At 41.7% G+C, this 26,782-nt stretch overlaps 2 protein-coding genes across 7 annotated transcripts in view; one reads left to right on the top strand and one right to left on the bottom strand.

The window, feature by feature from the left end:
• Positions 1 to 5,835: 5,835 nt before the first annotated feature.
• On the bottom strand, positions 5,836 to 13,397 carry mocos (molybdenum cofactor sulfurase). Its single transcript, XM_048268931.1, has 15 exons — positions 13,208 to 13,397; positions 12,701 to 12,790; positions 12,454 to 12,520; positions 11,479 to 12,126; positions 11,184 to 11,260; positions 10,660 to 10,859; positions 10,098 to 10,214; positions 9,592 to 9,996; positions 9,098 to 9,260; positions 8,830 to 8,917; positions 8,594 to 8,718; positions 8,261 to 8,360; positions 8,015 to 8,156; positions 7,799 to 7,903; positions 5,836 to 7,166 (listed from the first exon to the last, which is right to left on the bottom strand). Exons 1-15 carry the CDS (start codon positions 13,317 to 13,319, stop codon positions 7,044 to 7,046), a joined length of 2,562 nt encoding a protein of 853 aa, XP_048124888.1. The 5' UTR covers positions 13,320 to 13,397; the 3' UTR covers positions 5,836 to 7,043.
• Positions 12,877 to 26,782, top strand: part of zgc:110045 (uncharacterized protein LOC664755 homolog) — a 16,247-nt gene continuing 2,341 nt past the window's right edge. Inside the window, exons 1-15 of one of the 6 annotated variants that reach the window (XM_048268933.1) lie at positions 12,877 to 13,101; positions 15,104 to 15,201; positions 16,257 to 16,299; positions 17,021 to 17,153; positions 17,944 to 17,967; positions 18,105 to 18,137; positions 18,346 to 18,462; positions 18,676 to 18,807; positions 19,499 to 19,627; positions 19,949 to 20,038; positions 21,123 to 21,164; positions 21,690 to 21,765; positions 22,626 to 22,678; positions 22,919 to 23,088; positions 23,644 to 25,164. In XM_048268933.1, coding sequence (XP_048124890.1) covers positions 17,070 to 17,153; positions 17,944 to 17,967; positions 18,105 to 18,137; positions 18,346 to 18,462; positions 18,676 to 18,807; positions 19,499 to 19,627; positions 19,949 to 20,038; positions 21,123 to 21,164; positions 21,690 to 21,765; positions 22,626 to 22,678; positions 22,919 to 23,088; positions 23,644 to 24,001 — 1,308 coding nt within the window. In that variant the 5' untranslated portion in view covers positions 12,877 to 13,101; positions 15,104 to 15,201; positions 16,257 to 16,299; positions 17,021 to 17,069 and the 3' untranslated portion in view covers positions 24,002 to 25,164. Of the gene's footprint in view, positions 13,102 to 13,394; positions 15,202 to 16,256; positions 16,300 to 17,013; positions 17,154 to 17,943; positions 17,968 to 18,104; positions 18,138 to 18,345; positions 18,463 to 18,675; positions 18,808 to 19,498; positions 19,628 to 19,948; positions 20,039 to 21,122; positions 21,165 to 21,689; positions 21,766 to 22,625; positions 22,679 to 22,918; positions 23,089 to 23,643; positions 25,165 to 26,782 lie in introns of those variants that run through there. The other 5 variants (XM_048268936.1, XM_048268932.1, XM_048268934.1 and 2 more) reach the window with 5 other exon arrangements.

Below are 26,782 nucleotides of genomic sequence, written 5' to 3'. Positions count from 1 at the left end.
CAAAAATGGGACAACATTTAACATTTAACAAAACATTTTACTGAAAGCTCCTTGCTGAATGTGTCACATGTTTTCCAAATCAAACTGGATAACAGTCAGGGTAGTTCAGATCCTTTTGCTATTGATGCATACAAAAATCATTGTAACATTTCATTCATACATTCATTCATGGATCATTTCTTGAATTTTCTATTCCAGTCTTCCACAACGCTATTTCTGTGTCGTGTAATTTGAAAGTTAAGATGAAAGCTAAGCTAGAGTAAAGTGATAAGCTAAAATTCCAATAAACCTCACGGTTTGCCTCAGCATACACAAATAATGTTCACTTGCCAACCATTAAATAACTACCACAAATGATGAGAGATAAATACATAAACAAAGAAGACAGGCTACAAACAGATGCACTACCTATTAACAAAGTAGGCTATAGGCCTACTCATTAAAATCAACAGAGAGCCCACTGCCTGTATATTGTAACCCAAAACTTGTCAAGATAGGCTACACAGTGCCGCTGCTGGCCATTTTGGTGCCCTAACTGGTGAAATACAGTATTAACCTAAGTATGTCATCATATGGCCAACTATATATATAAGATGTAATCTGCCTGTTCCCAGGGATGGGTAGTATTTCTGAAACATGTAATATGTATTTGTATTTCAATTAATTTTTATTGGGTTGAATGAAATGGCTCTGTATTTTGTATCAAAATTCTTTATTGGTGTGTATTTTTGTATTTTAGAAATACTGCAAAATACTATATGTGAAAAACACTAAAAAAAGTAGATACTACACGTGTAATGAATAATTGGTAATTAGGCAACAATGGTTTATTTTTATCGCAATCAGCTAATGTGAGAACAGCTGTGTTCAAAGACACTCACAGCTTTTCAGTGACGGCTATTGTTGAAGCATCAGCTCTGGTCTGAAGCACTGGTGTGAAGTCGTACGCAAGTTAAGATGAGCAAGTTTACCTGTGCAAGTTCACATAAGGACACTGACAAAGGCAACCATGTCCTATTGTCTCCATGCCAATCTTTAACAGAAAAAATGTCAGATATCTCAATGAACCACAATGACATCAATAGATGGTAAGGTGTTGAGTGTGTTTGAATTCCCTTCCTTGTAGCATCCATTTCTGCATTCTACAGTGGCGACAAGTTCATCTTGTTTAATTAAATAACAATTCTATTTCCTTATTAGCTGCATACTTGAGGTTGGAGATATTAAGGCATATCAAGTTTCTCACATACTGGAACTTCAAGATACATACAGTAGCCTTATGATTTTCTTATTCAGTTGTTCTGCACTGGACTTGAATTACGAAATTCGGCACAGATACACAATTATGATTTTGGCCTATTGATTATAATGTGGTTAATTGAAAGCTCTGTCAGTCGTTTTGGATAAGCATCAGCTAGATGACTAAATGTAAATTCTTGAATTATTCTTCTAATCACACTACATGAACTTGCATACGGTATACTATTTGGTATGACGGGCCAAATTGTATTATTTTTTACTATATAGTTTTAATAGGCTAAATGTTTGGGATATTAAAAAGCTTTTTTGCAGTGCTTTCATACTTCCTTGAAAAAAGTATTTTGAGTATTTTCTAAATACAAAAATACAGTATTTTATTTTGATACATAATATGGTTACTGTATTTTGTAGTTCATTTTGCTACATTACAAATGAGGGTATTAGGTATTTTATTTTGAAATACATTCTGATGTATTTTTGCCCATCCCTGTTATATGTTTCACAAAGTATATGTAGCAGTAAAATAAAATAGAAATACTAGGGCTGTCAATCGATTAAAAAAAATAATCTAATTAATTACATACTCTGTGATTAATTAATCTAAATTAATCGCATATATAATGTTTGCTGTGAAAGTATTTTAAATATTTAAATTCAAATAAATCATTGAATAATCAGCATTAGTGACATTAAAGTTCAAAAACTCTTTTATTATTATTTTCACTGTTCAAATAATTGCCATAATAATCTATGATATGACCTAATATTCTGAGGAAATAAATTCAAAAGTGCTTCGGGCATTTCAGGCCACAGATATAACCTAGGGGACACAATGAAAATAAATTAACACTCCCCTCAATGTCAACACTTATTTCTTTGCATTGATGTGCGACTATAGAGTTGATGAACTCCGGTGATATGCAAATTCCTTGCTGCAGACATTGCAGAGGACTTTATTTTCAACACTTTATTTTTATCAACACCACCAGGTTTTTTAAAAGTAAATGTTCCAATCAATGATCCAGGCAGCACGTTTTCTTCTCTCTCCTTCATTTTACAGTCTAATTTTTACTGACTAGAACGGCTCGGGGTCAAAGGTCATACGGAATCGATTAATCTGCACTAATTTTTTTAATCAGTTATTTTTTCTCAAATTAATTAATCGAAATTAATCAGTTATTTTAACAGCTTGTGCCTCTGTAAACCTTACAATCAAAATTAATGCATTCAGATCACAAGGGTTCAATTATAGGATTTTGTGCATAGTTGAATAATATTTACCACCTTGGTAAAATAGCATACCTCTCTCAAATATATAAATAGAAAGGTAAATCTGGTAAATCTTAAATTAAGCACTAAAAACTAAAGGCCTTAATGTGGACTGGATTCACTATATCATCAAATGCAGTCTCATTTTATGACTTCTATAATATTGGCCTATAAAACAAGAACATTTTCTTTCTGACTCATGGCTAGAACACTTCTTAATAATTCTAGCCTACCAGAAAGACTCAGGAGACAGAAATGTAATGAAAGAATTTAATCCTGAATAGGATATGTGAGCAATATCAGAAACATCAGTGTGTAGGCCCCTGTCCATAAATCGGCAAGCAGTGTGGAGATCTCGGATCCTGCCGACTGAGGAAGGCAGGGGTGAGGAGTCTACCCCCAGCATAAGCTCAAGACAGGGACCAACTGGTGGACGTGGGGTGGAGATGGATATGCCAAATTCAGCACGCTGAAAGGAGTAGGGTGAATTAGAAGCAGGGGTAAAGAAAATGGGTGGCCTCTCTACTAGTTAGTAATAATTAAATGAATGGCATAGGCAGTGTGATTTAGTTAAGTTGCCAAATATTAATTGTAAGACTGTTGGATAATTCAGTTTCCACCAGAGGGCGACATTCGCTTCAAAATGAAGCCAATTTTGAAAATAGAGCATGTTTTATGTTGTTAGTACAAGTCTCATTTTGAGTTATAATTATAAAAATGAGTACAAGTCTCATTTTGTCAGGGCTCAAAGTAAGCCTAAACAATAGTTATGGGAAGGAAAAGCATCAATTTACTGAAACAAAAAGGGGGAAAAACACATATGTGAACTGAAGTCAGAGTGGCTTGAGGAAATGTGACTTCATCTTACTTTCAGATCTGCTTGCAGTGTAACTTACTGCTCTTGCAGTTTTTCACAATTGCTAAAACACTGAACTCCATTCTCTGAACCAAATTCTTAGTTGCCTGAACATTTCTTGAATCAATCCCCTTTTGGCAAAACAGTTTCCATATATAAAACACAATGTGCACATCCCATACACTGTTTTTGCTAAACTCTAAACACATTCTCATGCAATAAGACAAATTTTGCACTGTGATGCACTTGTGATGCATAATGTTAACCACAAGTGGCAAAAGGTAAACACATACAGAGCACAGATGTCATATGTTAAACACAGAGAGAGATGCTCTGGTTAAAACTACTCAAAATTGATCACTCTTGTTTCAAATGATGTGACACAACCAACATAAGCTAGTTCAGAGTGTAAACAGGTTGCCGAACAGTGCAGGTTCATATCAACAATGGACAATAACTAGTGAGGCCTTCAGAGTACATTGTAGGCTGTAGACAGACATGTACTTCTCATTTTCAGTAGGCCTACTGAAATGCCTCTTTCCAGTATAGAGTTTTTTCACAATTGCTAAAACACATTTTTTACAAACCTTCCACCCTTTTCTCAAAGCTGTATGTTTACTGGATTTAGTAAATGTTGAATCCACTGAGTTATGAAATCTTTTTGTTTTGTTTTTAGAAGCAAAATGCATTTACTGTGTTGTAAACAATGAAAATGTCTCTTGGAGCTATAAGGGCTGCCCTGAACACTGTTTGCCCTTTTTTGATGTAGTGTCGATTGCTCAGTAGTGTTTTAATTTTGACTGCTTTGTGAAATGATCTGAAGACAGTGTTTGGTTTTGAGAACAGGTACAACTGTTTTGAGGCGATTGTTTAGTTTTGCAGAGGTTGGCAAAGGTTTTGGGAATGTAGTTTGAGATTTGTTTATAGTTTTGAGAAAAGGGTGGCAGATTTCAGGGTAGCAATTCTGAAAACCTGTGATTTAAACCAGTGACAGATGTCGCCAGATGTTACCGGTCAGCTTTAAAATCAAACATGTAATGAAATACTGTCTGTAGTTGAGGACATCCTCAGTCTGTTTATGATAATGAATGAATCACTTTCTCTATCAAATAGATTCTGTAAAACCAGAATCTTTTGAGAATACACAGTGCACTGCTGTTTTACTGTGGTTGGCCTTTGGCACTTTAGTGAGTTCAATGACAAATTTGACAATAGATTCTTTGTAATACTTTCTTCAGATCTGGCATCTTTACAGGCAACTCACGAGCTACCAGGAGCTCTACACCTGTTTCTAGCTCATTAAAATGTTCTCAGACAATGTACATAAATCTGATAAAAATCAAAATCACTGACATCCTATCCCATTCTACAAAATTATTATTATAATCAACTATAGGCCTAAATTAAACAAATTATGCTGCTGTTAAGTTAAGTGATGCCTTACTGTGCTTCTAGGTGACACAAACAAGCACACACCAGATTTGACCATGGACAATAACCTATTATACAATTACTGTATTTACTATAGATTACTATTATATACAATTAGTATTTACTATAGATTACTATTTTCATATCTGTGTCTGTGTGTCATCCGTAGTGCGAGCGTGTTGGTAGAGAAAGGTGAAGGAGCTACAAACCATGTTTAAAATGCATCTCTGTTTTGGGTGGAGATCATGAATCGTGAATAAATGCTACTACTACAAATACAAACATGAGTAGTTCTCCGCCACGCTCATTTGGTCAAGTTAGCTCTCAGAGGGAAAAAAGGTTGAAGACCCTGGCTGAAGTACTCTCAGACACAGAAGTTATTTTTCCAGGGCAGAAATGTGAACAGAGATCAGTCCATGTAACAACATGCACAAAGCCTTGGCTGGAGCAACAGTGCCAGGTTTGGCTTAATAATAATAATAATAATAATAATAATAATAATAATAATAATAAAATAATAATCTTTATTTATAGAGCTCTTTTGTGTTACAAAGCACTTTACAAAGGCAGTACATTAATAAAATTCATATATCACAGACATTCATAAATTCATCAGTTCAGTTAAAAGAAAACAAGTAAAGGGCAATTCCACGCAAAACTGTCACATCCATAACGGCAACACAATGCCATGGTATTTAGTTGCCGTTATGGACGTGACAGTTTTGTGTGGAATTGCCCTAAAACACCGCAGAATTTAAATGGAGAAAAAGGAGATAAATACAGTGTATATATATATATATATATATATATAATAAAAATCTAAAAGAAATAAAAGACAGTTTATAGGAAATTATAACTCAAGCAAAATCAAAACAGGCTCTTTCATGAAAGCATGTTTTAACAGCAAACCAGTAGAAATTTCATCACAGACAGTCGCAAATCAGTGTCAAAATTAGGATATCTACTGCAGTGTCATCGAGAACAGTGTTTCTTAACTGGTGGGTCGGGACCCCACTGTTCTGGGTGGGTCGTGGGGCTTGTGTTCAAAAAGAAGAAATCGCCCATTTAAAATGCTACATCAGATCTAATATTGGACCTTTATTTTGATAGACTTTATTCGTATGTCAGTCATTGCCATGGACATAGACAATGTTTATGTGACATCATTTTAGCGGTAAACACAAGCTACGACCCTGAATATTTAAAGTAGGATATGGATTCACTTAAATTGAGGGCAAATGGGACAGAAACCCCAGTGTGTGGTGTGCAGTGAATTGCAGGCACATGAGAGCATGAAACCTTCAAAATGTCACATGGAAACCAAGCACCCCTGTCAAGTAGCCTACTTTGAAAGGTGACATCAGGAGTTGAAGACTTCACAAATGTAATCGCAAACATCAGCATGTTCCAAACAAATAGGCCTACAGGCACTTTGCGTGTCTTAGCATGTAGCTCACCATATCTGTTGTGTTGAACGCAAAAAAAATAATATATGGGTCGCGACTTGATGAACATGGGAAATTGTGGGTCCTAAAGCCAGACCGGTTTAAGAACCACTGACTCAGTGATGTCTATATAACAAGGGACTATAGGTTGTCTCTTTTCGTGGCATCTTTGGTTTAACACTGCTAATTTTACCCATGGACTCCAGTACTCCCTTAAGCAGTCAATGACTCATTTTAAAACCAGTGGACGTATACACTCACAGCTGAACATTTCAATCACAATTGAAAAGGCAAGTTCAAACAACATAATACATTCAGACACACATTTAAGATTGGCAAGATAGGCCAGAAATAGAAAAGGTGGGGCCGAACGTACCAACATTATAACATCTGTTTCAGATGTTATTTCTTCGCCATGTGCACCTTAAAACATGACATCATATATAAACAGACCTCACTTCACTTTTGAGTCATTGGTTGACTCAATTCAACTGTATTTGTGATTGATTAACGTTCAGTTGAGGGCAGCACAAATTACATTAGAGGGTGGTGACGTGCAGTACTGAGTGTTGTTTACCGGATGCAGTGAAAGCTTAGTAAATTCCACATATATAGCAAGGCACAGCGTGCAGTTTCTGAGGACTGACACAGGAGGCGCTGGCTTCGTACATCTGCTCCATAGTCTTCAAAAGTAACCATAATGCATGAGCATCATCTCTACAGAGTTTGTTCAGCTAAACTCTACACCTACCAAGCGCATACCATGCCCAAATTAGATCCTATTAAGATTTAAGAAGTTCCATGATTGTCTCATTTGTAGATGTGATGGGTGACCCAACGGAGAGTGTGGTGATTGCATTGGCGCTTGCCCTTGACTGATGGAGTAAATAAATACCAAAGGTGACCTGGGAACAAAAGTATTAGTAAGAATATTACTGTGGGCTCAAAGAAAACTGTGCCAAGTAAAAAGAGTGCAATATTTCTCATGGCTGCAGGTAATTCATGCCATTAGTTCTCAAACCATATAGCTTTCAGGCAAATTAATAGATATAAGATATTCTGATAACACGATTTTTTTCAAACTGAAAGGGAATAATGGAACAAAACAATATCAAGCCAAATGGAAAAAGCAGAGACACTCAGGGACAGAGACGTCTTCTGAAACTCACAGGAGTCACAGCTCTACAGCCGGGCAGACACTGCCATTCTGGCCCGATTTTAGCCCAGATTCAATCGAACATAACTAACTTTAGAATTGGGCCGACTTACAATCCGATTAGTCGAGCAGTTTGAGCAGGCTCATGTAACATCACAATTAATGTTCCATCTTAAGTCTGATCCTATTAGATTTCTGCCATGTCAAAAAATTAAGTTGACCGTCTTTGAGTGCGAGTCGTTTGTTGTTTTCGACTTAAACAAAATAGTACAGTGTCTGCCTGGCCTAAGGTGTAAAAAAGTCGGTCTGATACATCAGCAGAAACTTCTTGTGAAATCAAGTAAAGTTTCATACGTCATTCCTGACCATCAGTGCACCTACCTTCCCCTGGCGAAAGTCAGAGAGGGACTTCAGAGGTTCCTGGCTTCTGGCGCTGGTTTCCTGATCAATGCCGATCATCTGGCACCGACCACATCTGCCTGCCACCTAGGAGAACACTACCCATCAGAGCAAGAAGTAAACTAGGCCCCCTCAACACTCACTTCCCGCATCTGCAACGACAGATGTAGGGTGTGATTTAGTGATAAACAATCTCACCTGAAATGTGGTGTTTCCAATCATTAAACTGGACCAGTTATCTTCCTCGAACGGATTGGTTGCCGACACAACCAAATTGGCACGGAAGCGAGCGATGAGTTGCTGCATGCTGATTGCCTGGGGGGTGCTGGGATGGTCCAGTCTTTTCCCCGATGATTGGCCAACCATCAGGGGGGAGACAGAAGTTGTAATTATAGTGTTCTACATGCACAACTGTGTCTATGCATGAATGGCATATTGAAATACCTGCCACTGATTTGCTCCTGCAGCATGGCCACGCTGTCTCTGTTGATGAGTAGGTACTGGGCCTCATTCACTAAGGATAGGGCAGCAGGACCATCCCCCACTACAGGACATGGAAATCATGGAGTCATTGTTCCAAATTATCTATTGATAACCTAACTGATTATTTTAAAGCATAAGGTACTGTATATCTTGTTTAAACTAAAGCCAACTTCACAAAATAAATGGAGTTCTGTATTAGTGAAAACTGGATATACTGTTTGTTGTCTATTGTCCAACATTCTATATTAAAATTTCTCTCTCCCAGTATTTGACAAAACTGACAAGTACATATACCATTTTCTGAGGAAGTTTTCATCTTGCGAATAAACTCAGAGTTTTGTTTGATCAGGCGACAAGGCTTTCCAAGGAACTCAGAGAACCAGGATGCAGCTTCATCTCCACAATCTACTGTCTGCACCCTGGAGAAGGAGCGCAAAAAAACAGGTTTGACAGGTTTGCCTTACACTGTACATACTGATTTAGTCTCGCTGAGGAAGAAAAAATCATGAATGCATGTGGAGTCATCATACCGGTCACCACACACTTTACTTTGACAAGCCTTCTGACTGTGCTTCCGCTCCTTCAAGTCCCCAAGTGGCACAGTGATGCTGCTCATCCCTATGACAGAGATTTCACCACATTCAAAGCAACAAATAGTTGTCATGTTTGAACAACTGTGTAAACATAATGCATGTTTCTATAAAGGCAGGAGAAATGTAGTTATTTGTATTGTGTCTCAGCAGTGGAAACAGCTATTATTCATCCCAGGCACAACAGTGTGGTGCTTTGCTGCTGCACCTGGGGCCTTGATGTGGAGTGCATTGGAGGCCAGGGAGACTTGGGGCTGGACCTGACACAGCGTGGGCTCCCTCTTCTGGCTTAGGCACACGCCGTGCTCGTTCACCACCATCCACGTGCGGTCATACAGCAGGCCCACAGGCCCCACACCCCACTCCTTCACCTTGACAAGGCAGCAACAGCAGCAGCAGCAACAACACACTTTACCAATCATACCTCGTAAGCCTTCTGCACAAGTACACATCTATCCGTTGTATCTTTTCTCAAATGGCATTGAGGCATGACATCTTTATCATTACCCTTAAGAGCCTAATGATCCAAATGATCATAACAGTAGGCAAGATTGTAGGTTAACCCATGTAAGAGGACATACTCACTGAACTGCACTGCACATTATTCAAGTGTAATGTCTTATTATACAGTATTCATACTTCTTTTATTTTTTCCGTTATACTTAAAACGGCAATTTAGTACAGTTGCACAAGGTAACATACCTCAAATGCTGCACAGGACTTGATGGGGTAAATAAATATGTTGGTCAATGTCTGGAAGCTATTTTTCTCTTCACGTCTCTTGGGCGTTGGGATCATAATCTCTCCTCCATTTGTGCTTGAGATTAAAGAGGGAGCTGTCTCCCCCTGGTCTGCCTTGTGACCAAGCTGTCCATTAGATGGTGAGGAATTGAAGTGGCCCACAGTGTTCTCAACAGGGACAGCTAATTTTAGCCTAGCCAGCCTTTCCTTGTCCACTCTTAACGGCTTATCTGTGAAGCAGTTCACAATGAAACTCAGGAATTTCTGGCAGTCTTCAAACGTGGACATGTATCCAAAAGAGACGCGCACTGATCCAGTCGGTCGGCCGTCCACAAGGTCAATATTGTCTCCACATATGTGGCCAGCCTTGGCAGATGAAACCAATATGGAAAAAAAAAAACAGTGGTGTCATTTCTGGAGCCAATCTTATCATGTTTGCTGTGAACACTCTGAACATAGTGACATACCTCCAAGTTCTCTTTCACCTCCTGATCACTGATGCCCAAAAACGACTGGCAGGCCCCTGTGTTACAGAAACAGCCTGTGCGTACATGGATATTAAAGAGACTGGCAAGTTTGTCCACCTAGGCACAAGAGAGAAAGAGAGCTCCGTAATGTCACATGCTGTTATGGGGGGATTTGGGGGCATTTTAGATTTCTTTAACCTAAAACTAGTCCGCTAACCTGCTAGAAACAGATCTGCTTTGCAAACACCTTTGACACAGCACAGCACTGATTAAAGCAAGCTAGCTTCTTGGCAACTATAAATTCTGACAATATGTTTTGCGACAATGTGCTGTAAACGCCATTCTTCCGGTTTCACAGGATTCCCCACCCAGAGCAAAAAAACAACAACACCAGCACAGCGTCATCTGGGTGGCTAGAGGGAATGATGGGGTGTTTCATCTCTCCTTCACACAACTACTACAATCAAAATGCCAACATAAACACAACTTCAAAGGGTAAAAAACCTGCATATTAGGTTACTTTATTTTACAGCACTTGGCCATCATGTTGGAGAGAGCACACCTGAGAGTAGCCGACCACTCTGCCGTGGCAGTCCAGCACGTTGAAGTTGAGAATGGCTCCCTGGGAGGCCGGGTCCTGGAACTCATTAGCACAGTAGATGTGGGCCACCGGCCTGCCGTTGCTATGCAGCAGGCTGGAGAGCATTACGTAGGTGTAGCGCGCCAGACCGAATGTATGCTGCTGGATCTCGACCATGCCTCCTGCAGACCAAATAAAGCTGTCATTCCCAGGGAAGCGCGCAAGCTGACAGCACAAGCACACACATGCTGAACGCTGCACACACTTGCATTATCACATGGCACTCCCGAGGCTTTTAGAAGCGGCGTGTTTTTTAATGAGCTAGGCTGGAGGAGAGTCTGCCGTTATGACACATTCACCACCACCTCCACAGGTGGCAGGGCGCTGCATTACTCATCAAATAATGGGGGAAATATTAATAGCGTTTCGTGGGGTGTGCAGAAATAAAAGAAAGCCCTCGAACTGAGGGTTAGGGTTGTGAAAGTTCAGTGTTGTCTGTTTAATACCTGTTAACCTCTGAAGAGCCTCAAAGCCATGATGGACAGAAATGATGTCCAGAAAAGAGATGGTGCCATCCTCAAACCTAAAAATCATGATACAACACTTCAGCAAAAAAATAACTCAATTTATATAATTTAAGGACAACTATACTGAAAACAAAAGCTACATAAGAATCAAAGATGACATTCAGAATGAGTTGGATATTCTAAGCGCTGACTGTGTGGGAAGAATCTTAATGAGCTAGCGGAGTGGGAAGAAAGCGGCAGAACACTTTTAATTAGATGGCTGTTTGGCCTGTACCTGCTGGACACACTTGACTTGGGCACAAAATAATCCTCTCCTGCGAGGTAAGCTGCTGCCGTGCCCCCGCCGAAGTAGCCCTTCCGCAAGAGCGGCGCTGCCTCGTTCCGCACTAGTAGCGCGCCTAATCCTGTTGGAAAGCCGAACATCTTGTAGAAAGAGATGGGGATAAAATCGGCGGGGCATTCCCGCAGATCCAGGCCTGAGCAGCCCACCAGGCCGGCGGCATCCAGGAGGACAAGCCATCGACCTGGCCAATCACACGCCGGATACAGGCGCCCCGTCTGCATGCCCTTTGCATAGCTCAGAGGGTACTTCCTGCCTGAGAAGTTGCTCTGAGCTGGGTAACAGAAGAGGTGAGGGGTCAGGGACTCGTTTACGTTCGTCGCCTGCGGCGGCTGTCTGGCTCGGCCCTCCACCTCGTGTGGCGAGACGGGGAGGGAGGTCACGCCGAGCTGGCTGCTCACCCCTCGGATGCCCACCACTGAGGTGTGGTTGTCGGTCAAGTAGCAGAAGTGGCTCGCTGGCTCTCCGCCACAGGCAGACCTCCAGGGAAAGCAGTCAGCCACAAGCTTGAGTGCTGCAGTGCTGCCTGAGGTGAAGATGACTGTGTACTCCTCTGGACTAGCGTTAAAGTGCTCCAGTATCCTGCAGGAGGAATTAACAACACCTTCAGATACAACAGGAACTCATTTACAAAAATTTGCCATCAGCATCGTCTTAATTATTGCATAGCTCCTACTGTGTGTTTTCCAGTACCCTACTAGACAAATAAACAGGTTTGGTTTTCAGTACATTAGGACAAAACAACTACAAAAGAAAGGATATATTCAGAATGTGCAGCTGTATACAGCAAGCGTTAAGATATGATCCAAATGTAAGGATATAGAGTATAAGCCTATCCAATGGAATGGAAATGGAATTAGTCTTTGCTTGTGTTCTGATTTATGCCATTTTAGAGAGAGAGCCTTTTACCTGTATCTGACATGTTCCACGGTATCATGTGTCAGTCGACTGCTCAGATTGTGGCTATGGGGATTGCCTGAAATAGAACAAGCCTGTACATTCACATGGGTTTCTGAGGACTTTGTAGGTCAGTTTTCATATAACATCAAATAATATCATTTGATAGATTAATATATCACATCACAGACATACTGTGATATTAATTCATCATTAATTCAGTTCTGATAGGTGACCATTTAATTTAAAGGTTATTTACCATAGACATTTCCCGTGAGATCTTGGTAGAAGGCTTTTATCTGTGATTCAGAAAAGAGCGTTGTTCCAGCATGATCAAGGTAAGTGATACCTATTCGAGAGAAAGGACATGAAAATGTTTGATCTTGAACTCGTCACCCCGCCTCCAAAAGCTATACTGTATCAAATGAATATCATAGCAGTTTCTCTGAGAAAGACCGTTGCCTTTATTGCAATGTAATTAAAAGTCAAAAGAGGGCGCCCACTTGCCTCAAAGGAGAGCAACTTTGAGAACGCAACGTAAACTGCAAATCATTACGGAACTTCAAAGTTGATAAATATCAAGACAAAATTATGTTCCAACGCATGGACTTGGAAAATGTTTAAAAAAGGTCAGAACAAGAACAACACAGGAAGAGTCAGGTATGAATACGTTAAATGATACGACACGATTGTAGAAATCAACGTTATTGATAAATTAATCCAATTCCAAATCCATCCCATGGCTGTAAAACTACATATGACAGACCTTTCATTCGGCTGAATTCCTTTTCAATCATCTCTGGCAAATCAATGTCATATCCGTAAGACCCCCAGATATCCTGGTAACTCTGGAGTGTAAACATGTGTTCAAGCTCCATACTGGCATTAACGTGAACGTTACCTTCATATCTTTGAAAGTGACTGCATTAAGTTAGCCATTGCAACTTTAACCTCACAACTGTCACGTGTAGCCTAGCCAACAGGTTAGTCATGGTGAAACGCCAGAAACTCTCGGAGTTCAAAGTCCCTAACACAAAGACAAAACAGTGCTGTTGACAACCTTTTCAGAAATGTGTTTAAAATCAATCTCCACAGTGACAGGACAATTCGTTTTAGTTCCTACTTGTGATATCACAGATGAAGGACAAGCCCAGTAGCCTAAGTAAAGTAGTCGTTTTATGCACTTCGATAGATTCCACACTCTAAAAGGTAAATCTTTCGGGTTGGACCACTGATCTATGAAGAACTTTATAGATCAGTGGGTTGGACACGCAGTGTGGATGGTCATTTAGGTGTTTCGGGAATAGATAAGGCTACATACAGCCAGCAGTAAGTGGATGTTTCTATTGTACTCCTAATGGCCAACCTGTCAACTTCATTCAACTTTAAACAGCAGGGCAGTATATTGGCAGATCTTTGCTTGTGGCTTAGCAGATGGCCAAAGATTGACCCGGCTGATGACGGGTCACAACTAACACCAGTCCTAGAGGGAGTTTCTTCTTTTAGACTTAAAACAAATCCGAAAAGTATGAAGAATCAATAAAAATCTGTGCAAGTCCCTCTTGATGGCTTGAAATGTCTGTCATCGGGTAAGAAAAGTAATGGAATATGTGAAGAAGAAGAAAATTAACAATGCACTAGGTTGTACTTAATCCAGCCAGGCACTATTATTGAAGCTGGGATGTGATGCACATCTCTGCTGTGGTAAAAGCTATAGTGCCTCTACAGAACAGAGAGCAGAAAGCTGCTAAATTTGTGTCTCAGATACTTTGTTGCTGACAAGTGCCCACGCATACTCTCTCTCACACACACACACACACATCTGAAAGACATGGTTTCATAGAGATGACCAGTTACGCACGGTGGAGATAGAGTGATATGAGGTCCAGAGAACCCTTTGTGTGTTCCCATCCCAAGCAGCAGGCAGTAATTAAATATGCCACTTCTGCCTGACTGACTCATTTAGTTCATAATTTCACTGCTGTGCTGAATGCATCTCGCTCTGTTAAAAAGGACCACATTGTATTCGCAGGGCTGTGGCCTCATTAGTAGGGGTATTTGGTTTGGCGTGGGGGAGGGGGAAACTGTCCACAGAAACGTTGTGTCTCTTCGTCACCATGATTCCCCAAGATCCGAAAGCTAGGATCCGCATAACTTTTGTGGAATTCCATTTTATCTCAATCTATCATTTCAGATTATTGCTGGAATGGTGTTGATGATTTGCACAACACACATCTTATATTATGCCACTGATCATTTAAAAAATAACTGAACTGTTACTTCTAAGCACCTCTCCATGGTGAGCCTCCAAAGCATAATTCAGATGATTACAGTAAATTATATTGTGGCGTTATACGTCACAGTATGATCAGACTTTGCCCAGTTTGAGATCTCGTTTCCATACTCCAAGACTTTCGATAGGAGCCAGCCAACTTTTTGTACAGTGGAGCAAACTGTAAGTGTTAAACACAACGAAGGACTGTAAGTTCACTTCCCCTAGTGCAGGGCTTATCAGAGGCTAAGCCAGGGGATGAAAAAAACAGCAAAGCCAGTCTCCCTCTAGCACGACTGCGGGCATAAGGCCATCTGTCCATTCTCTGAATACAACTGACAACAAAAGGGGGGGGGGAACTCTTCCCTCTCTCTCTCTCTCTCTCTGGAGCACTCCGACAGACACTGGACATACTCTCTCTCTGAGGGGGACGAGAAGGACGAGAGGAAAAAAGCAACCTACCGAAGTCTTCTGAAACGGCCCAGCAGGTCAGTTATGCTGAACTCTCCATGATAAACTAAATCCTTTTGACAGATATACTTTACAGGCCTCCAACAGCCTTAATGAGGCTTTCGGCCCACTCTGTGTTCCGCTAGAGAGTTCTTGTCCCGTCAAAAAAATCCTTAAAAAGGCTGAATTCATATATATGTACAAATAGAAGGTTGAGAAGTGTTTGCTGTCTGTTACTTGATTGCTTAAAAAAACATGACTTGAGTTGCTACTGTATCTGATCTTGCCTACTGAAGTGGAATATGACACATGATGGACAAACAAAGACGCTTTTGAAGTATTACTTTTTGGTCTCATATTAGCGTTCAATTTATTTCATCTCTTTATGTAGAAATCATTGTTAGTGCTCAACAACTCGCCTTTCAACAAGACAGCTTGAGAATTGCTCCAAGTCATGGATTTAGGATTTGTGTGGTGCTTGGAATTTTTCTGATTCCTTTGCAAGATTTTGTACCTTGTTTAATGTCGATGACTGTTTTAATCCTGAGGCAAATATACAAAAATGACAAGGGGAAAAATTATGTATGTTTGTTATCAGCATTCTATCTGTATTCATTAGTGTTATATTATATGGGTGCTGTGTTTTCAAAGTGGCGAGTGGGTGCTGACATGCTGGAGGAGACAGAAGTGGGTCAAAAGGGTTTTAGCATTAGCCAAACAAATCCTGGCCTATAGGATTAGGCCCTCGGGTTGCGTTGGGTTTGATGCATTTACCTGATAGAACTACACAGAGAGAGAGGAAGGCCACACAATGAAACGGGTTCCTCCCGATATGCCTAGCTTTTATTTATGTTGACCAAAGATTAATGCATTTGGCATACATTGAGGGTAGCCATGGAAGGAAGCATAGGTATGATGTATTACTAATGGATTATATTAGTGTTCGCGCTTGGCCATAAGCCTTTGGCCTGTTGTGGGCTGCAGTGCTGATTGATTGATTTTCAAGATAAATTCTGATAGCCTATATGTTTTTGACATTTTTTAATTCATCATATGTTGAGAGGATTATAACTGAGATGAGTCTCTATTCCAGATATGCCATGGAGATAGAGCATACAGCACGTCTTGGGATCTATGTGAGTATCATATGAGCAATCTAAAGGCAAAAAGGATGTTTTCCGTTTTTGAGAGAAATGTTTTAAAAATGAACACACTGATTGATGGACGGCCCATAGTGGCTACAGAACATGCACACTGAACACCCCTGTGTTCAGCTTCAGCTAAGCGTTGGTGAAGCTCAGACATGTGAATTATCACCAGTGCAGACAGCAAAGAGAACGCTTGTGAAATGAGAACAGTGCGACATTGTGCTCTTTTGGTGCCATATTAGCAGCATCTTATTAGATATGGTCACACTGGCATCACTTGATCCCAAGACCCAGCAGGAGACAAACAGCCCCCTTTGTGTCATGTGTAAGCACATGTTGTCACACTAGTTCTATTTATCTGGAACCAATGGAAGGATCTCGTGTGTGGATTGAATCAGGGGCAGACCCTTGCTCACTCCCATTTCCAACTAAGAAGTCAGTATCATGACCAGCAACTTATGGCAACTGTATGTATGTGGATTATTCTTCCCTTCCATGTTAAACAGGCTTAGAAAATGACATCAAGTGAGACAGAATGATGCGGTAACAATGTAGTTTGTGTTTGTGCATGACGCTGTGCTTCTGGATTGTTCTGTCATGTATTTTATTCCTCTCTCTCTTTCTCTCTCTCCCTGTCTGTCTGTCTGTTGTTCTCTGTGTGTGTGTGTGTGTGTGTGTGTCTTTGTGTGTAATGTTTGTGAGTGAGTAGTGTGTATCTTTGTGAGGCTGTGAGAGGAGCAACTTCGTTGTCGTTGAACATGAATATTAACGATCCTGAGGGTGGAGCCTTGGATGGCGGATTGAACGTGACCCTAACGATACGTCTGCTGATGCACGGCAAGGTGAGACCACGGAACTTGCTTTTGCCCTCTTAAACTCCAGCATGAGAAGTATAGCCAGCCCTGGTTCTCCTGCTGAGAGGAGATGTGCCCTCGGAAAAAGAAGAGCTGTGACCAGACAATCATGTGACGTTTCCCATGTGGTCTGTTATTATAGAATAATTGTCTGATCATGACATTACTTTAGATTCAGTCATGTTATGACACATCAGATTCATGCCATAACTTGCAACCTGGATCAACCGTATCAAGTGCTAATGGAGCTGCTCAGCCACGTTTACAAGATATCAGCTTTTGACCTGCATGGTGCCGGGTATATTGTTAAAGTGGCGCTACGCTATCAGCTTACATACCACGCAGCATACCACATGCCATTAGAACAAGTGTGTGTGTGCTCATTGTTAGTTTTAGGCTTGTGACAGTGCCTGTCATTTGTAGGACTAGTTAATATTCAGAGAGGTCCAACGTGTGAGACACCTCTCCTCAGCGTGATCATGGCACCCTATTAGCAGCTCTTGAGGATGTTTGTTATGTGTCACTCGAGCTAAATTAGTTTCATGTAATCATCCTTAAAATATTAGCATAAATCACAGTGGAGGGGAGCACGTTATGTGCCTTGGGGCCCCATGGTTCCTATGTATTAGCTGTCAAAGAGGGCAATTCCAATCTTTCAGGAAAAGAACTCATGTAAGAGGCTCAATGGAGTGAGTTCAGAGTGATTGGCGCCAGAGGTGTGTTCATAAGTCCCTCAGTCAGAGTCTCTAAGTAGTCATCATTTCCTTTTCATTTTCAGGAGGTTGGTAGCATCATTGGAAAGGTATGTACAAGACCCTGTTTGAGGCATATGTTCACATCCATTAGATATAAATAATTGTTATTTATTAACTCTATTTATTAGAGTTATGTTTTGTTTTCTTGTATCTTATATTGCTTTCCCCATGTTTGCTCTTTCAGAAAGGAGAAACCGTGAAAAAGATGAGAGAAGAGGTACATTTCAAATTCTTTTAGTTATGTGTTGTGACAGAAAAAAGGCCTTTGTAATTCACATAACACAGAGGTAACTCTTTCTCATGTATATGCGATAGCTTTAGGCTAAGCTCATGAAATAATAAAGAAGAAAGGGTTGAACCTCAGCAATTAGGCTGGCAGTCTGCGAATGCTCTACGGCTGTATAAATTTGTGCCTCTGTTGTCAGAGTGGAGCTCGGATTAATATATCTGACGGCTCCAGCCCCGAGAGGATTGTCACCATCACTGGAGCTTCAGAGGTCATCTTCAAAGCTTTCGCCATGATCGCCGAGAAGTTTGAAGAGGTAGGTCATATTCTTTATCAATTTTTCCCACTTTTTGTCCCATTGTCCGTCTGTAACGGTGTCATATCATGTGCATATAATGTGCAGGTATGTTAGTAGGGTTTTGCATGTACTCCTTTGAACTGAATGGCTCGGAGGGGAAGAGCTCCCCACTTGTTCTGGGGAGTGTTTTTGGCACGCTCATGTTTCATTGTCTCATTACTGTTATTTTAGGACATAAACGCCTGCATGATAAACAGCACGGTGACCAGCAAACCCCCTGTGACGCTGCGCCTGGTCTTCCCAGCCAGCCAGTGTGGATCGCTCATAGGCAAAGGGGGCTCCAAGATTAAAGAGATCAGAGAGGTAAGCACAGTATAGATCTGTTGTTTTGCATCGAGTCATTAATTGAATCCAAAATAGAGCGCTTCTTTTGACCCTGTTATCCCGCAGGGGTTAAAAACAACCTGGGCCTCTTGTTCTCCTATTTAAGGACTGCTTCGTCCTTGAGCTGGGCAGCTACTGCTCTAGCTATTCCTACCAAATAATCTGCTCACAGTCTTAATGGATGTTTAATGACTAGAATTGGATACAGACACCCCACTTTGTCTCACTTAAATTCATTGGACCATGTGCATTGAAGACCAATGTACAGTAAGGACCTTTCAGCAACTTAATTTTTTTTTGTTTGGTTCAAATTGGTCCTATTTATTTCAGGATATGAGCGAAATAGTTGACTTAATGCCAGCCTGGAATGCCTGCCTAGGACACTGTGACCCAGGAGGGCAGAAATAGATGAATATATAAATAGCTGAATGGACCACGGTATGAATTGCCAAGCAGAATGTCCTGAATAGTTGCATGTCTTATTGTGGTTTAAAGCCACAGCATGTTTAAATGAACAGTTGTGGAAGGCCTGCCATATGGGCATTGTTTGGGGTCTATAAATAGACGGTGCTATAAAAATTCTGAGCGGTGGCTAGGATCACTCAACAGTGGGGTCTCAACTGGCTCCTCAGAGTCCTGGTTTCACGTTCCTGTCTGTGCTGTCTTGCAGACCACTGGTGCCCAGGTCCAGGTGGCCGGCGACTTGTTGCCAGACTCCACGGAGAGGGCCGTGACCGTGTCTGGGACACCCCATGCCATCACTCAGTGCGTGCGCCACATCTGCACTGTCATGCTGGAGGTAAGGGAGGCCGGGCACTCCTCAAATGAAAGCCAACACGCCTGGTGCTCTCCCCCGCTGCCTTTGATGTGTCCCTGGAGCTTGAGTGGCACGGACAGGCTTGCATGAGCCAATTCTCCACGCTAAACAAAGTGGAACCCTGAAATAGCCAAATAGCTGCCCAGGTTGGCGTCACCAAGGGTCTGAGCACAGGGTTGATGATCGGCCCCACTGGGACTGCTACTTATTAACTACGTGGGCAGTTCATTCAAATTGTCCACCCGAGGGAATGCATGAATTGTTAATGTTTGTTTTTGCCGCGTGGCTCTTGTTGTTGTCCAGTCCCCACCCAAAGGAGCGACGATTCCGTATCGGCCCAAGCCATCGCCTGCAGGGCCTCACACTGTGATAGCGCAGCCACATGCATCTGCAGTGAGTATCCTCATACTTTATTCAGGCACATTTCAATATTTATTTAGCATTGTGCATCTCATTTGAATAAGAATGTGTTTTCTGAACTAGCAGACCAGGTCCTGGTTCCTTTTCGACAGCCATTTTTGTACACAAAAACACTTGAGTCTCTCTTGACACTGACAAATGTAAATAGGATTTGGGTTTAGGGTAAGGTGCTAGTTAGGATTAGTGCTAGGTTTTGTCGATTAGGTCATCCTCAAACCATCAGTCTTAAAGCCGCCAGTTTTCACTGGCCAGTGTTGTGCTGTGATAATTATAGTCATGAGGTCAGTTTGGTTGTGTTATTTACAATGGCATGTATGAACTCACTAGACAGATGGTTGAGTCACGTATTGGAAAAGCCACAGCAAATAGGCTAATTATGTTCAGGAACAAGTATGTTTTCCTGTGACGGGAATGATAAATGTCTAGCTGGGTTTGGAAAGGTTAGTGGTGTGATGAAGCATAGATGCAGAATGCTGCTGATTATAGTTTTCTTTGTCCCTGCAGAAAAAGGCAAATGGAAGCTTATGCAACCTCTCCTCTTTGACGTGACATAATACAGCTATTTCTCTGTTGGGAGAATAACTCACGTCCATGTTTATGTCCAGGGGACTTTTTTGTGTATTTTCTGGGGAAGAGAGAGGGCAGTTGTAACCTTTAGACTAACTGCTAGGACTCAGAGGTTAATGTGGTGCAAAGGGGAAAAAGGCCCACTAGGAGAAGAGCTGTTTCCTATAGCCATGTGTAATGATTTACATGTTAATTTCTCTGTATGCTCTCATATGCATATCACAGTTTCAGAGTGACAGGTCCTCTTTAGGGATACGTCAGGGTAGGCAAATAGCCCATTTGTTGTGAGTGACACCTGGTGGTAGTGGTAAAAGTGGTCAGCACAAACCAGCTTAGAATCATTTTCACATCTGTGTGTCTTCTGGATAATGTCTGGATAAGCCTTCTGTGTCCCAACATTCTAGTCACTAAAAAATGAAATTCTGTTAAATAAACCCACTGTCCCATTGTATCATTGTGATCAACATTATGTCTTTTTGTTCCTCCGCAGGCCTTCGCAATGCCAGGGCAGTATGCCATTCCACATCAAGATGTGAGTGCAGTCCTCATGGCACTCCTAGTGCTCTCTGACATCCCACTCCAAAGTGTCACCAACCCCAAGCCCCAGCCAATTCCTCTCCCAAACAGCCACCACCATTACCACCACCACTTCCCCATGGCATCCTGCATGGAGTTCCACCCACAATGCTACTGCCAATGCCCCCAGCCCTGACCTTACTGACCACATGTAACTCTATAGCTTCTTCTGTTCAGCCAGAATTGGCCCAGAGAAGATCTCCCTCCCAGCCAAACATGCCCACCGAACTAACACCATACAGTCGTAGCACTCGACACTCTGTACTAACACCCACCCTCTTCATGTCATGTTTAGAGCCCGTCCTTGTTTTAACAGAATCAGATGTGGATACTGTTTCTATGGCAGACTCTGTTGGGGAGGAGGAGGCCAAAATGGGACTAACACTGTGCAACCAAAAGATTCTGTTCTGTAGCTTTCAGTGTCCACTGGGATAATTCCATTTGATTGGTTAGTTTCTAACATCCCTTCCTGCCCCTGCAGTTGACCAAGCTTCACCAGTTGGCTATGCAGCATATTCCCCTTACCTCCCTTGGGCAGAACAACCCTACCTTCCCTGGTACGTACCCAAAGCTCCCTGGGGAAGTCCATATCTCCCTCTCTGTCTTGCCCTTTGTCTCCTCTGTCTCCCTCTCTCTCTCCCTCTGTCTCCTTGTCTTCACTCTGTCTGTCTGTCCACGTCAAACAAATCAATCATTTATTTGAGCTCTGGAGCTCAGGGCTTTAGCCAGAGGGCATCATGTAGGCTAATCAGGATTGTCAAAAAGATGTACTTTGTGACAACATCATGGACACAGAATTTATACAGTCCATTTGGTTGATATTTGGAGTGGTTGATATTTGCATTTCATAGTGAATAGCGATATTCTTTTGCATTATTAGTAAAACAAGTCTAAAGAGAAAACTTTACTGCCACCGTTTTACCACTTAGTCATTACTATGCATGCCCTATATTAACACATTCTAGATTTATGCACAGCAGGCAACAAAGGCATCAGCATGAAAACTGTTTTTAAAGTTCCCTTTTATGTCATGTCCTCCAAAGCAACCCTAACTTATTCCACCCCATATCCTCTACCTCTTCAACAACTCTCACAGAAATGCATAATGTCCTGTTTTTTTCTTTTTCTGGGAAAAAATGTTCTGGGAAAATATAGATATGTATGTTTCTACAGAGGTTTTTAAGAAGGCCAGTTTTACTGAAGCTGTAATTCTGTTATTCTGGTGTAATGTAGCTTAACCTTGTGTATATATTGGCTATAGCTATTACATGCAGATTTATGTATGTATTGCAGCTATTACATTAGTTCCATGTATTGACATGTATGACAGAAGGAATCATCCCATACATGATTGTGTTGTGTTTATTGACTGTGTGCTTTGCCATGTATTACTGTTTGCATGTCTCTCCTTACATAGGTATGGAAGCTGCCATGCCTACGAGTTCTCATGAGCTGACCATTCCGAATGATGTAAGCTACTATCTGCATATGTTCATGCTTGAAAATATCTGTCAAATATGAATCATTATTGCCTTGTGTGTCCAGTTTCATTATTTTGTAAATCATTGAAGTGGGTCACCATCATCACTTATTCGTTTAAATCTTGTCTTTTTGAGTTGAATTGTGATCAATCTTCCAAAAAATGTGTCAGCCTCTTCATCTCTCATCACATTTGCTCTCTTCTTTTCGCTTTGCTGTCTATTCCATCAGTTCATTGGCTGCATAATCGGCAGACAAGGAAGCAAAATCAACGAAATTCGCCAGATGTCGGGTGCTCAGATCAAGATCGCGGGGGCCACAGATGGCTCAGCTGTGCGCCATGTCACCATCACAGGCTCGCCCGCCAACATCAGTGTGGCACAGTACCTCATCAACGCCAGGTAGGGGCTTTGCACGATCCAAATCTAGCTTGGGGAAGACAGTCATGCTCTGCAAGACTTGCTTCAGCTACTTAGAACAAACAGTCTGTGTAAGGTTGCTGGAAATGAATTGTTAGACCCATACTGATTTTGCTTGGTTATTACACGCATATGAGTGGTAAATGTAATGCATAAATCATTTTTGGGGTGAGACACTGGGTCCTCTATCATAGATATAGACTAGAGATCTGCTCAAAGATTCTCACCCATTTCTGTGCTCCTCAGCCTATTAATACTCATCATGGCATGTGAAACCCTTTTTTTATGAGTTTTCCTTGTAACACATAACATTCCCGTGTTGATTCTTCTTTTTTTCATTTTTCTCACCCCTTTCTCCCAATCTATTCCCCCCTTTTTTCCTCCTCTCTCCCTTTGGAATTCATCTTCTTTTTCTCCATAACCTGTTCTGTTAACCCTCCTCTTCTCTCCCCCTCTCCTCACCTCCCTCCCTCCCTCCCCTCCCTCTCTCCTGATCTCCCCCCTCCCCTCCCCTCCCTCATCTGTGTCTGTTTGCAGCTTAGAGATGGCTAAACTCAGCATCCAGGCCGCTTCCTCCTCCACCACTCCCGTTGACCTGAACATGGGCTTCTCCCAGTCCGCCTCTCCCACCCCCACCTCCATGGCTGTCCTGGCTGCCTCAGCCGGGGCGGCCTCCCACGCCCTTAACGTGCACTCCCCCTCCACTCTCTCCACCATCCCCAGTGCCCACTACGCCGTCCCTGTCTCCAGCCTGCTTGGCATGAAAACCATGCCCCTGCTGGCCGTGCACGCTGCAGCCTCCTCTGGTCTGCCTCCAGGCCTCAATCCTTACACCACAAAGATCCCCACCGCCGGCTTCAAAAAATCCGACCGCCAGAAGTTTGCTCCCTATTAAAATGAGCACACACACACACACACACACACACACACACACACACACACACATCCTCAGTCGCTAGTTCCCTGTGGTACTGTGTTTGATTTTGCACCAATCCTAACTTGAAGTTCTCACCAATCTATGCAGTATAATGCAATGAGAGAGGATGGAGATGAATCAGGGGAACAGCATGCTAGGCTCTTTTAATCATCCTCTGCACTCCCTCTTTGTCTCTCACTTTTGAAGTGTCAGGTCTCCATATTTTGTTCTACTACACTGTATGAGTGCACACAAGTGTGTATGTATGTTTCCTTGTGCATGCTGGTGTGTGGGTTTGCATGCGCTGGAGCTATGTTACCTTGAATGTTCAAAATCTTTAATCTTTTCAGTGTGACATCTCATCAGCAGGGTTGCTGCCAGTTTCTAACATTGTCATAACGTTGTAATGCTCTCATTTCCAGGCGCAATTAATACGCATGCCGTGGTAATGTGGGTTGTGTTGTGGTTCAATTGTGTGTGTGTGTGTGTGTGTGTGTGTGTGTGTGAGTGTGTATGGTGAATCGGTTTGGACGTATGTGAGGGGGCGTGTCTTCATCTGAAAAAAAAAAAGTGTCTCAAACTACTGACACTCTGACCTTTGGAGCTGTGATGATGATGATGATGTACTGCAACATTCATGGTAGACTTCAGCAGACCATCTGGATTGAACGGCATTCTGCTCTTCTGTCCCTCTCTGATCTCCCCCTCTCCCCCGTAGGCTGTCCTCTGTGGTAGCTGGCCTGGGTGTGCTTTAGTTGTACAGCACACACAGTTACACATTAATCTCCTGACTGGATTAGCCCACAGCCAATTGGGATTCTTACGGACTTGAGACTTCTCACGAATGTCTAGCAAACAAACATGTGCATTCCTGAACTGATTTGAGAGAAACGGAACAAAAAAAGAAAAAAGAAAATACTTCTGTCAATGTCCTGCTTTCTTTTCTTTCAGTACTCGAGTATTTGTGATGTGTAGAGGGTACAAAATGGAGACAGGCTTGTTTTACTAGTTTTGATTTTAAGCCATTCTTGTTAATATTGTCATGTTTATATTGTACTGTAAAAGTGTGCTCTTGCTTGTTGTTATAGTATTGAACACAGGTTACTGAATTAAACTGTGGCAGCTTTTTATGAGAACAAAAACATTGTCTTGTCATCTTGTTTTGAACAGAGGTTTTAGACATTTAACTAATACTGCCTCTTTGGCAATTCATGTTATTAGTTGAGAGCATCTGAATGTTTTGTATTTGATGTTGAGCTCTGCTAACTGATGTCATCTAAGTGGGGGTGTCTGGGGTGAGGGTGAGGGGATTAGGTATTTGTCTCAATAGGATTTGTGCTGATGGTGCACACAGACTTCTGCATTGCTGCATTCCTCATGAATTATTCATCAGGTGCAAAAGTCTATTTTAGGGAAAGCAAGCACTTTTTTTTAGGAACTGGGCTCTTATTTGTGCACTAGTTTGTGCTGGGGAGGGAGTGCATGATGATCGTTTCACTGAGACTGACTGTCTGTCACCTTAACTTCAGTGCATAAGGCAACATTGTGATCCATCCTAGTCAAAGTATAAGTAGGGATTTTTAAAGTCGAAATCAATTAAACAAAAGTCATCCACAGATCTTTGACAAGACCGATACTTTGTAGCCACTGGGGGACTTAGGTGATTATAAGATTATTAAATTACAAAGTACTCATCCTTATCAAATCTTGGTTCTGCATCTCTGCCTCTGAAAAATATTACAATCGCTAATGGATTTTTTTTTTTCTTTTTTGATCAGGATTCACCTGTTGATGTAATTCATTTACATTGTAATGCTTTCCTAGATGACATTACACCATAGTGGGCCCATGCTGAGTGTCCTAGAATGAGCTGTCCATGTCCAGCTCATGGACTTGCCTCTAAAACATTTATCAGTTCCTCAACCCAGCAACTATTTACAGAGCCAGGTGATGCAGGACTGCAATGCCCTGAAAAAATGCCTTGCACAAATCCACTGGAAACACCAATGAACTTTGCTTCACCTTCCACTCCAAAATATCCCCCACAGGTGCCGCATGAACAGTTTTTTTTTTGTCTAGATGTTCACTGGAGCATGCTTCCAGGAAAAGCTATTAGTATGGCCATCTCCTCAGAGCTCTTCTCCCAAGTCCAACTGGGCTCAAGATGCAGAGGACCAGGACTTTTTTAAATGCATCCTGGCAGACACACAATAATAAATAACAAGAGCGTGACCCTAGACCTGCAGTGGGTACATGGCTACTACAGATTATGTATGTTTGCCCAGTGCATTGCCGGATTATTGTTGGGATTATTCAATAGTTAATAAGCATAGTCTCAGCAGTAGACCTACCGTAACATTGCCATCACCCCCTGACTTTTTTTGTTGTTGATGTTGAATTAATGATTTCTCCTCTCACCCCATCAGAGGGAGATGATGGAAATGGCCATGGCCAGTTTTGAATAATCAATTGTATTAATGCAGCTGGGAGCTGGAAATAAAGAGCATGTCTTTAAAAGCATGTAATCACCTCCCCCCAGGCTAGGCACTCTTTGCTTTGAGAGAGTGTGTTTGACTTTGTGGACATACACACACGCCAGCACGCACACACACACACACACACACACACACACACACACACACACGCACACACACACACACACACACACACATACACAGACACCACTTAGTGTTTGGCTGGCTAGACATTGTGTGGAGCCTACAAAGGATATCGATTATATATATATATATTTTTTTTTAT

The sequence above is a fragment of the Alosa alosa genome, chromosome 18 (assembly GCF_017589495.1).
Source record: "Alosa alosa isolate M-15738 ecotype Scorff River chromosome 18, AALO_Geno_1.1, whole genome shotgun sequence".
NCBI lineage: Eukaryota > Metazoa > Chordata > Actinopteri > Clupeiformes > Clupeidae > Alosa > Alosa alosa.
The sequence above is the reverse complement of the archived record's forward strand: the minus strand, read 5'-3'. Positions and strand labels throughout refer to the sequence as shown.

Bases quoted from the DNA above. Each gene is read 5' to 3' on its own strand.
- mocos (XM_048268931.1), bottom strand. From the start codon at position 13,319: ATGGAGCTTGAACACATGTTTACACTCCAGAGTTACCAGGATATCTGG. The intron at 10,215-10,659 runs GTGTGCTCTCTC...TCTTGTGCCTAG, and splicing joins GAGTGGTCGGCTACTCTCAG to GTGGACAAACTTGCCAGTCT. The intron at 7,904-8,014 runs GTGAGATTGTTT...GTGTTCTCCTAG, and splicing joins TTGGAAACACCACATTTCAG to GTGGCAGGCAGATGTGGTCG.